At 33.1% G+C, this 12,539-nt stretch overlaps 1 protein-coding gene across 1 annotated transcript in view; it reads left to right on the top strand.

Annotated features, from left to right (window-relative positions):
• Positions 1-12,539, top strand: part of LOC141298844 (beta-galactosidase-1-like protein 2) — a 13,668-nt gene continuing 1,129 nt past the window's right edge. The window contains exons 1-17 of the mRNA XM_073829160.1: positions 1-141; positions 216-284; positions 4,518-4,613; positions 5,770-5,878; positions 5,963-6,055; positions 6,119-6,200; positions 7,341-7,405; positions 7,486-7,570; positions 8,379-8,516; positions 8,984-9,064; positions 9,745-9,851; positions 9,926-10,072; positions 10,142-10,213; positions 11,156-11,234; positions 11,331-11,418; positions 11,497-11,608; positions 12,197-12,313. Of these exons, the coding sequence (XP_073685261.1) occupies positions 101-141; positions 216-284; positions 4,518-4,613; positions 5,770-5,878; positions 5,963-6,055; positions 6,119-6,200; positions 7,341-7,405; positions 7,486-7,570; positions 8,379-8,516; positions 8,984-9,064; positions 9,745-9,851; positions 9,926-10,072; positions 10,142-10,213; positions 11,156-11,234; positions 11,331-11,418; positions 11,497-11,608; positions 12,197-12,313 (1,581 nt within the window). The 5' untranslated portion in view covers positions 1-100. The remainder of the gene's footprint in view (positions 142-215; positions 285-4,517; positions 4,614-5,769; positions 5,879-5,962; positions 6,056-6,118; positions 6,201-7,340; positions 7,406-7,485; positions 7,571-8,378; positions 8,517-8,983; positions 9,065-9,744; positions 9,852-9,925; positions 10,073-10,141; positions 10,214-11,155; positions 11,235-11,330; positions 11,419-11,496; positions 11,609-12,196; positions 12,314-12,539) is intronic.

Here is a 12,539-nt window from a genome sequence, read left to right on the forward strand (position 1 = left end):
GGTGAACTCTTCCCAGTTCACTCTGGGAGGAAAGCCGTTTCGTATTCTGGGAGGCTCTTTACACTACTTCCGCCTGCCGAGAGCTTACTGGAAGGACCGGATGGTGAAAATGAAAGCCTGTGGTCTTAACACTCTCACTGTGTAGGTTTGAAATGGACAATTATAGTCAATGATACTGAGAAGCGTTTAGTAATAAGACTGTGTTTATCTTGCAGAGATGTGCCATGGTCTCTCCATCAGCCAGAGAAAGGAGAACTACGTTTCCAGGGAGGCCTTGATATAGAGTAAGAAATCCTCCCTATCCTTTGCCTAATTCCCACATGTGAGAACATTAGCACTATATGTGATCTGTGTATTTTGACCCTGGAAGGATCTCACCTCTATTTAATGCCTTGTTAGACTTTCACTTATGGTAGTTAGACAAACATCTCCGAGAGCTCCTGTTACCGGTCCTTTGACGATACGGTCGGTCTGCTGTTGCCAGGAGGGACTTTGTTCTCATTCTTGTTTCATCCTGGTCTGCATCATTATCTAAGCTCTGCACAGCAGTGGGAATACTTCCATAAGAACAAAACCCTCCAGCTGGAGAAAGAGCAAATATCATTGCAAAATTTAAAGAAAATGTAAGACCTGAAGCTCCAAATGGCGTGTTAGCAATTATAAAAAGTCATGTGATCACAGAAAACATTTTGTTAAATGCTTTATTAAATTACAATAACTATTTTTTAATAATTGCTTTAATTTTTAAAATAGCAGTAATTAATTCATTTCTAAATAAATAACCTTGCTTCTTTACAAATTCCAACATTTATTTATTTATTTAAATAAAATAATTAAATTAATAATAATTAAATAAAATTAATTAATTCTGCTTATTTACAAATTTAAACTTTATTTAATATAATTTATTTTAAAATAATTCATTCTGCTTATTTACACATTTCAAATGTCTTTTTTATAATTAATTTTTAAATAATTAATTCTGCTTGTTTACAAATTTCAACATTATTTATTTATTTATTGTAATTTATTTTTAAATAATTAATTCTGCTTATTTACAAATTTCAACTTTATTCTAATTAATTTTTTAAACAATTAATTCTGCTTATTTACCAATTTTAACTTTATTTCTTTATTATAATTAATTTTTAAATAATTAATTCTGCTTATTTACAAATTTAAATTTTATTTAATATAATTTATTTTTAAATAATTCATTCTGCTTATTTACACATTTCAAATTTCTTTTTATAATTAATTTTTAAATAAGTAATTCTGCTTGTTTACAAATTCTAACATTCATTTATTTATTTAGTTAAAGGCTTTAATTGTTAAAATGGCATTAATTAATTAATTTTTAAATAAATAACCTTGCTTCTTTACAAATTCCAACATTTATTTATTATAATTATATTTTAATTAATTCTGCTTATTTACAAATTTCAACTTTCTTTCTTTCTTTCTTTCTTTCTTTTTTATAATTAATTTTTAAATAATAATATTGCTTATTTACAGATGTCAACTTTATTTATTCTAATTAATTTTTTAAACAATTAATTCTGCTTATTTACAAATTTTTACTTTATTTCTTTATTATAATTAATTTTTAAATAATTCATTCTGCTTATTTACACATTTCAAATTTCTTTTTTATAATTAATTTTTAAATAATTAATTCTGCTTATTTACAAATTTCAACTTTATTCTAATTAATTTTTTAAACAATTAATTCTGCTTATTTACAAATTTTTACTTTATTTCTTTATTATAATTAATTTTTAAATAATTAATTCTGCTTATTTACAACTTTCAGCTTTTTATTTATTTATAAAATTTATTATAATTTATTAAATTAATATAATTTAAATGCTGTAACTATTTTTTTATATAATTTTTATATAACTTAATTTAACTATAATTAACTGTGCTTCTTTAAAAACTTCTAACATTTAGTTAGTTAAATGTTTTAATTGTTAAAATGGCAATAATTCATTTCTAAATAAACAACTTTGCTTCTTTACAAATTCTAACATTCATTTATTTAGTTAGTTAAAGGCTTTAATTGTTAAAATGGCATTAATTAATTAATTTTTAAATAAATAACCTTGCTTCTTTACAAATTCCAACATTTATTTATTATAATTATATTTTAATTAATTCTGCTTATTTACAAATTTCAACTTTCTTTCTTTCTTTCTTTCTTTTTTATAATTAATTTTTAAATAATAATATTGCTTATTTACAGATGTCAACTTTATTTATTATAATTAATTTTTAAATAATTAATTCTGCTTATTTACAAAGTTCAACTTTATTTATTTATTTAAATGCTATAATTGATTTTAAAATAATTAATGCTGCTTCTTTACAAATTTCAACTTTATTTTTTTAAATGGCTATAATACATTTTTAAATAATAATTATGCTTCTTTACGAATTCCAACTGTATTTATTTAATTATTTATTTAGTTCAATGCTTTAATTGTTAAAATGGCAATAATTCATTTATAAATAAATAACTGTGCTTCTTCACAAATTCCAAACTTTTATTTATTTATTTATTTGCTTACTACTTAATTAATTCTGCTTCTTAACATTATTTCATTATTTTTATTTTTTATTCATAAGATATATTCATAATACAGTTAATAATACGTAATCTTACAAATGAATATGCAAATTCTTGTTAATTTCATAAAGTCAACACATCAATTATTTAGAAATATTAATTATATTTATATAATTATTTATCTTTTTGAGAATATGTATTCAATGCCCTAACAGTTTTGCCCTGACTGACCTTTTGAGACATGACATGAGACTGTATGCTGTTGCTATGTAGCTATGTTATTTTCGTACATTTTATCATATCTATCATCAACTCAGACCAATTCTTAGAACAAGAACCAGAAGTACTTCTTAGTAAAGTTTGGGTTGGTGTGCAAATATGCAAATAATAACCTTTTTGATCACAAGCTGAGACATGAGTATTGCGTTCTTAAAGGTTGTATCAGCGATTTCTAGCCTAAAACATAAAGTGTCAAATTCAGCTGACCTTTATTCACGATCCGCTCGCTGCCTGCCCCATAAATTGTCTGTGAAAAAACCGCGTCTCTCTGGTCAGCCTAGGGTCCGAGATATGCCAAAAAAAACAATCGGCGCTATCAACAATAACCACAGATAAACAAACCATGTTCCAACCAATCAGCGTCAGGGGGTTCGTGTTGTGGACTTTCCTACTGGTGCAGGGATGTGAGGGAGGCGGAGCGAAAGTCCACAACACCAAACCCCTGACGCTGATTGGTTGGAACAATGTTTGTTTTTGCTGTGGAAAGGTTGGTAGTGCCGATTGTTTTTTTGGCATATCTCGGACCCTAGGCTGACCAGAGAGACGCGGTTTTTTCACAGACAATTTATGGGGCAGGCAGCGAGTGGATCGTGATGAAAGATAAGCTGAATTTTACACTTTATGTTTCAGGCTAGAAATCGCTGATACAACCTTTAATCAAAATATAGAAATATTAACACATATTAATAATCATCTTGAAATATTAGAAGTTTGGTTATGTCTTAATGATTAAGCTACTCAATATAGTGCTGAATGCTTTATTCATCCTTCGAAGTATGTTTCATCTATACTTTTTCCATCTTCATCTATGTATGTGTGTGATGTCCGAAGCACAGTTCCGCAAAACGGACAGTTTAGATGGACAATTAGATTAACATTAACATGTCTCAATGTCTCAAGAGATAAATTAAACTAAAAAGGAGAAATGAAACTGCACGTCCACTCAACCGAGTTTATAATTACTAATCACGAGTTGATGTGTTGATGTATTTTCAAGTGACTTTGACCTTTAAACTTCCTGAGTTGTCTGGTTTTTGGGTATAAAAAGTCTTGCAATTTTATTCTGGACAGATCGGAGACTTCAAACTTCTCAACCTCCTTTACTCCGATCTCAACTTTCTTCTGGGTGCACCTGAAACGGTCTATTTTTCTCAGATTTGATATTATTGTTTCACTATTTGACTAAATTTGACTTTATTAATTACAATTTGGCTTTTATGGAAGTCTTAACTTTTGAGACAGTACATATTATTATAGCAATAATTCTCATAATTTCTGCATTTGTATATCTTCTCAAAGAAGTATACTATTGTTGAACAGATTTGGATTTGCTTATTAATATAAAAATTGGAATCTGTTTATTCCTGGCTAATGGATTTGTGGACTTTTCATTGTATGAATCTCACATTTATGACTATTATTTGGCTTGTGGTTTACATTGCTCTTCTGAAATATCTGAAACTTATCTGAAAACATTAAATAAACTGTATAATCATTTTTAACCCCACCCGTCTGACTTCGAATCAATAATTGTGCTTCTTTACAAATGCAAACTTTTATTTATTTATTTTTTTAATATCTTTTGCAATTAATTTGATTTTTCTATAATTCTGTGACTTATCTGATCATTTTAAATTAGCTCATGTTTTTTTGCTCATCCAATTCACAGAGCTTTCCTTAACTTGGCTGCAGAGGTGGGACTCTGGGTGATTTTACGTCCAGGACCGTACATAGGCTCTGACGTTGACCTTGGAGGACTGCCCAGGTGATTTCTGCTGTTGAACGGAATATAAACAGCTCTACTCCAGCATAACTTTTAAGTCATATCCTGCAAATTCCAGAGCAAATGTGATTAAAAATCGTGAGGCAGCAAGCAAAATTTGATGTTTATCTGCTTACCCCCAGGGCATCCAAGATGTAGGTGACTTTGTTTCTTCAGCAGAACACAAACGAAGATTTTTAGCGAAAACCGGTGCAGTCTGCCAGCCAAATAATGGAAGTGGATGGGCACCAGACCTTTAAAAGTAAAAAAAAACATGCACAGACAAATCCAAAATACACCCTGTGGCTCGTGACGATACATTGATGTCCTAAGACATGAAACGATCGGTTTTTGCGAGAAATTAAACAGTATTTATATTATTTTTTACCTTTGATACACAGCCACGTCCATCTGTCCTGAGCACGAGCTTTTCATCCGGCTGCTTACATGTGAACGCGCTCTGGCGTAGAATACGCAAACACCGTAAGGGGAAATCGGTGAAAAGTCCCGGATGAGTTTGCGCAAGCAAACATAATCTTTTAGCTTTGAATCGGTTTGAACAATCAGGATAAGCGCAAGTAGTTACCATTTTGAATAGCCGCTATACCCACAATCTCTGTGCACTGTGTAAACAATGAGTGTCGTATACACATGACAGATCGCTTCCGGTGTTTGCGTATACTACGCCAGAAGCGCGTACACGTGTAACGATCCGGATGCTAAACTCGTGCTCATGACAGTTGAACGTGGCTGTGTATCAAAGGTAAAAAATTATATAAATACTGTTCAGTTTCTCGCAAAAAACGATCGTTTCGTGTCTTAGGACATCAGTGTATCGTCACGAGTCGCAGGGTGTAATTTGGATTTGTCTGTACATGTTTTTTTTTTTTTTACTTTTAAAGGTCTGGTGCCCATCCACTTCCATTATTTGGCTGATAGACTGCACCGGTTTTCATTAAATATCTTCGTTTGTGTTCTGCTGAAGAAACAAAGTCACCTACATCTTGGATGCCCTGGGGGTAAGCAGATAAACATCAAATTTTCATTTTTGGCTGAACTATCCCTTTAATGGTTAGCAGAATGTCTATCGTGTAACATTACACAGAAAGTGACATTTATTCTATTTTTAAAACCCCAAACAAACCATTTCCCTCTACAGCTGGCTTTTGCGAGATAGAGAGATGAAGCTGAGAACAACTTACCCAGGATTCATAGCGGCTGTAAACGTGTACTTCGATAAGATCATTCCCAAAGTGGTGCCTTTCCAGGTAGGATTCTTTCTGAAACACAAAATGTTCTCAAAAATATACTCTGAGTGGTCTTTGATGGATGTTGGGTTTATATGCTGTCAGTTTAGGAAAGGTGGGCCTATCATTGCCGTTCAAGTGGAGAACAAATATGGATCACATGCAAGAGATGGAAACTACATGACGTTTATCAAAGAGGTATAAACATTAAACTTCAGATGCCATACTTGCTGGCAGAGTTTATAATGTCATTTTTTTCAGGCTCTCCAAGAAAGAGGCATCAGTGAAGTTCTCTTAACATCAGACGACCACGAGGGTCTAAAATATGGTGGAGTGCCAGGAGGTACAAACAAAACAAGAATTAAATTGTAAATTCAACAATTATTTTCTGTAACACTAAGTTTGGGCTCAGTAAGATTTTTTTAAATGCTTTTGAAAGAAGTCTCTTATGCTCACCAAGATTAGAAAATACAGTCATATTGTGAAATATTATCACAATTTAAAAGGTGACATATCATGAAAATCTGACTTTTTCCAAGTTTAACTGCTATAAGTGTATCTACCAACCCAGAAAACGTGAAAAAAAAAAGATCCGCTTACATTCCCCCTGCACAGATGAGCACAGATCACTATTTAGAGTCCCAGCCTCAGAGGAGACGAGAGCAGTGTATTAATGATTTATTTACTGCACTGCTGCCACATACACATTGATTTCTTTCCCAGCTGTTTACCTTCACAGACACAACCGGTTTTGTAACACATGTTTTTTAACATAAACTTGTGTGTATTTGACAGTTTAAGTGCAATAAGACATGAAAGAGAACTTAGTTTAATACCATGTGACAGCCACTTTCTGTGCACTTGCTTCGCATATGTACGCTCAGAAAACCCTATATCAGAAGTTTAAACTGATGTGGTTTAAAACGCATGAATTTGGAGCGATAGACGAGATAATCAAAACCAAACAGATGTTTTTTAGCAGAGTATCTGAGGCAGGGGCGCCACTAAGGGGGGAAAATTAGGACAATTCTAAGGGCCCATGCACTTTAGGGGCCCCCAGAGATCTGCTTTGGTGTGGTAGGGGGGGCCCAACCTCATATTTTGTCATACAGTAGGGCCCAAAATTGCGAGCGGCGCCCCTGATCTGAGGTACGAGCTGTAAAGGCACAGCTCTATTCTGAAAAAGGGGGCAGGGAGCAGCAGCTCATTTGCATTTAAAGAGCCATGCATAAAAACAGCATGTTTCTGCGTTCACTCAAAATGTTTCAAAATGATATAATAAATAATCTGTGAGGTATTTTGAGCTAAAACTTTACAAACACATTCTGGGGATGTCTGGGACTTATATTACATCTTGTAAAAAGGGTTGCGAGTATTAATTTCTTAACAAAAAAATGTCTTGCTGATCCCAAACTTTTGAACAGTAGATTACCTATTACCGATAACAAAATGATTGCTGTCAAACATTCTTTCCCCATCAAAGCTTTAAGAACTCTAAATCTACAGAAAATGAATCACGATGACATCAGATATCTAGAAACAGTGCAGGTAGATATTTTAGTGTCCATTTAGTAGTTAAAAGTGTTATATGAAACATTTGACATTACTTTCTTCACATTTGCATGAAGCCCAACAGTCCTGTGCTGGTGATGGAGCTGTGGACGGGGAGGTCTGATGGATGGGGTGGTTTGCACCATAGTTTTCCTGCAGAGGGTAAGATGTTATCATGTGACACAATGAAAAAATTATAATTTTGAAACAGAAATGTATAAAAAAATACAAACAATAAATTATATTTGTATTCATTTTTTTAAAATAAGACAATCATTATTTTATTTATTTTATTATACCTACTTTTATTTTGTTTTATTAAGGGGATAGTTCACCCAAAAATTAAAATTCCGTCATTAATTACTCATCTTCATGTCGTTCCAAACCTGTAAGACCTTTGTTCATCTTTGGAACACAACTGAAGATATTTTTGATCAAATTTGAGAACTTTCTGACCCTGCATAGACAGCTTGGGTACTACCATGTTCAAGGCCCAAAAAGGTAGTAAGGACATCAATAAAATAGTCCATGTGACATCAGTGGCTCAAGCGTAATTTTATGAAGCTACGAGAATACTTTTTGTGCATAAAGAAATCAAAAATAACAGCTTTATTCAATGATTTCTTCTCTCCCGGGACAGTTCTGGTACTATTTTTATGATGTCCTTACTACCTTTCTGGGCCTTGAATGTGTCAGTTGCATTGCTGTCTATGCAGGGTCAGAAAGCTCTCGGATTTCATCAAAAATATCTTCATTTGTGTTCCTAAAATGAACAAAGGTCTTACGGGTTTGGACTGGCATGAGGGTGAGAAATTAATGACAGAATTTTCATTTTTGGGCGAACTATCCCTTTAATTAAAAAAAAGGGTTGTATTTATTAACTATTTATTTCTATACAAAAAAAAAAAAACCTTGATAAATTGTTATTTAACATGATCAACATGACATGAAATTTCCTTTATAATGACAGACCTGGTTGCTGTGGTGAGAGAGATACTGAGACGAGGAATGTCCATCAACCTGTACATGTTCCAGGGAGGGACAAACTTTGGCTTCATGAATGGAGCATTGGGCAACCCATCTTACAAAGCTCTGGTTACAAGCTATGGTTTGTGTTACTTTCATTTGCATGTTGAACTTGGGTAGAAGAAAGTATTTTAATATTAAAATATCACTTTTAAAGGAATAGTTCTCTCATCATTTACTCACCCTCATGTAGCTTTAAACTGGAACACAAAAATATATTTTAAAGAACACTGGAAACCAAACAACACTGGAGACCATTGACTTCCATTATAAACAAAAAGCACAATGAGAAACACAGTTTCTCAAAAGATCTTCTTTTTATGTTTCACATGATGAAATAAGTCATACAGGTTTGGAACAACATGAGGCTAAGGGAGATTTTTGCACAAGGTGAACTGATGTTGTACTTCACAATATGGCCAGTGTGTGGAGCTATCAAGTTAGAGCACAAGCATTCATGTAGGACTGAAAAAGCAGCAGAACAAAGTGTTTCTATTGAAAGAAATGCATAACACAAGCCTTTTTTATTCCCTTCTCTCTCTCTTTTAGATTATGATGCTCCTTTGTCCGAATCAGGAGATTACACACCAAAATACCATCTTCTCAGAGACCTCCTCAGCAATTTCAACAGTATGTCATCCCATCTTTTAAAGAAATAGGTCAACCAAAAATGAAAATTTCCTTACAGTTGAGTCGACTACGACGAGTCGGTTTGTTCACTGGAACAGAGAGAAATTCAGCATTACGTCACTTGCTCACCAATGAATCCTCTGCAGTGAATGGGTGCCGTCAGAATGAGAGTCCAAACAGCTGATAAAAACATCACAATAATCCACAACAAAGCTGCGTGTTTGTAAGAAACAAATCCATCATTTAGCTGTTTAAACTTTAAACCGTATCTTCCAACCAAAATATGAGTTATAATTTCCTCAAGTGAAGTCCATTCCTTGTTGTCCCCTCACATCAAAATCCATATTTGTTTAAAACTTATCTGTTTTTGCTTGAAACAGTTGACATTTTTTTTTACTGTAGAAAGCAATATTATGGATAGAAGACTTATGTCTTAGCTGGAAGCAATGGTTTAACGTTAAAAACGTCTTAATGATGGATTTGTTTCTTACAAACATGCAGCTTTTTTCACCTTAGGCCATCCATCTTGAATTCTTTCAACATTTTGGATGCTGTACAACATATGAGAAGTTAATATTGTTTTCCGCCATATCCATGTGGCTTTTTTGAAGGAGATTGTATCTAGTAGTAACATACTCACATATTTTCTGAGCCATGCTGATTTCTGTGATGCTTCTCAGGTGAAGTCCTCCCTGAGATGCCTGGTCTCCGCTGGAAAGAGCCATATGAGGCCGCCATATTGTTCCAGCATCTTTCATTGTGGGATGCTCTGGAATTCACACCTGAGGTAAGAAATCTACGAGAAGCAGGAACATTTACTCTGAGAAGTGAACCTCAAAATACATCTTCTTTACCTTTAAGCCTTTCAAATCTCAATTCCCGGTCAATATGGAGAATCTGCCTGCGAATAACGGTAACGGCCAGGCGTACGGATACACCCTCTATGAGACCACCATCACCAGAGGAGGCTCTTTGAAATCAGGACGCAACATCCAAGACAGAGCCCTGGTTAGTGCTGATACTGTTGTACATGAATATGCATCTGCTTTTTATTTTAATCAGGCTTTTCTTCCCTAGGTATTTGTGAACCAAAGTTTCATTGGCATTTTTCACCAAAGAAATGTAGAATTAGCTGTTCCTGATGCAAAGGTATGGATTTATTTTAATTTTCATCTTTATATCTTTATGTTCTGTTGATACTGAGGTGGTTTTTAAAAAAACATTATCTTATAATTATAGTAATATGTAACCCTGGACCACAAAACCAGTCTCAAGTAACACTGTATGGTCAAGTAGTACATTGTATAGGTCAAAATTTTTCTTTTACGCCAAAAATCAGTTGGGTATTAAGTAAAGATCATGTTCCATGAAGATATTTAGTAAATTTCCTACCGTAAATATATTGAAACTTAATTTTTTATTAATAATATGCATTGCTAAGAACTTCTTTTGGACAACATTAAAGGCGATTTTCTCAAATTTCTCAGATTTGTTTGCTTCCTCAGATTTCAGATTTTCAAATAGTATCTTGGGCAGTTGTTGTCTATCCTAACAAACCATACATCAATTGGAAAGCTTATTAATATATAGCTTTTGGATTATGTATCAGTTAAAAAAAAATACCCTTATGGGTCACATATGTTATATCTATTCCATTTTCTTATCTTTTAATATAATAAATGTAATACATAAAAACATAAACTCTAAGACTAGTTCAAAAGTTTAGGATCAGTGCGATTTTTCTTTGAAAGAAAGAAATTAATACATTTATTCAGCAAGGACACATTCAATTTCTCAATAGTGATAGTAAAGACATTTATAATGTCTCATCAAAGAATTCTATAATTAGCATCATAATAATAATAATAATAATAAGCAGCACAACAGTTTTCAACATTGATAATAATTAAAAAAGGTTTCTTGAGGATTTTCGGAAGGATCATGTGACACTGAAGACTGGAGTAATGATGCTGAAATAGGAATAAATTACATTTTAAAATATATTACAATTTTAAATGATAATATTTCACAATATTACTGTTTTGCTGTATTTTTGATCACATGAATTAATTGACTATTGATTATCTGTAGGAGAAACGCACTTTGAGTTTGCTAGTGGAAAACTGTGGCCGTGTGCATTATGGTAAAGACATGGACAACCAGCGAAAAGGTACAGTACCATGTATTGAAGATATTGACCATTAATGCTTCACAGTCTCTGAATCATATTACAACCATCATCAACCAATTCAAAATCTGTTTTCAGGTATTGTTGGAAACATTATGTTAAACCACACGCCACTTAGAGACTTCACAATATATAGCTTGGATATGACTCCTGACTTTATTGACAGGTGAGTAAAATCTCATGAAGTAACAGGACATACAACTAGGGTGGAAAAACTCAGTAATCATTAATGCTTTCATTTTAGGTTGTACAGGGCACCTTGGAAATCCGTCCCCAATAAGCCAAGCCTCCCAGGATTTTTCCAGGGAAGGTTATTTGTGAATGGATATCCAAGCGACACTTTTATGAAGCTGCCAGTGAGTTTAATGAATTAGGACAGGATTTGAACAATGCTGAAAATGCACTCACTCTCAGGCCATCCAAGATGTAGACGAGTTTGTTTTTTCGTCATAACAGATTCCTTACCACTAAATCATTTGCAGTGAATGGATGTCAAATGAGAGTCCAAACAGCTGATTAAAACATCACAATATAATCCACAAGTAATCCACACCACTCCAGTCCATCAGTTAACGTCTTACGAAGTGAAAAGATGCGTGTTTATAAGAAACAAATCCATTATTAAGACGTTTTCACTTTTGACCATTGCGTCTAGCCAAAATTCAAGTCTATAATTCATACTCTTAATGATAAATTTGTTTATTACAACATGCAGCTTTTTGGATTATAACATGTTAATTGATAGACTTGGACTCTCATTCTGATGGCACCCATTCACTGCAGAGGATCCATTAGAGAGAAAGTGATTTAATGCTAATTTTCTCAAAAACTAATCTACATCTTGAATGGCCTGAGGGGCTTTGAGAGTATATTTTCATTATTGGGTGAACTATTCATTTAAAATTAGTCAGAAATATTCCACTGAATATAATGTCCCCAAGCAGGGTTGGAGTAAGGGTGTAGTCTTCGTTAATGGGCAAAATATTGGACGGTATTGGGATGCTGGACCACAGCAAGCTCTGTTTCTACCAGGACCCTTCCTTAACAGTGGAATGAACCAGGTTAGCTTATATAAAAGTCCTATATAAATGTATGCTATATGTTTATATACAGTTGAAGTCAAAAGTTTACATACACCTTGCAGAATCTGCAAAATATTAACTATTTTAACTAAATAAGAGGGATTTTTTTTATTTAGTACTGACTTGAATAAGATATTTTACATAAAAGACGTTTAGTCCACAAGAGAAAATAATAGTTGAATTTCTAAAAATGACCCCGTTCAAA

The sequence above is a fragment of the Garra rufa genome, chromosome 23, assembly GCF_049309525.1.
Source record: "Garra rufa chromosome 23, GarRuf1.0, whole genome shotgun sequence".
Classification (NCBI taxonomy): Eukaryota; Metazoa; Chordata; class Actinopteri; order Cypriniformes; family Cyprinidae; genus Garra; species Garra rufa.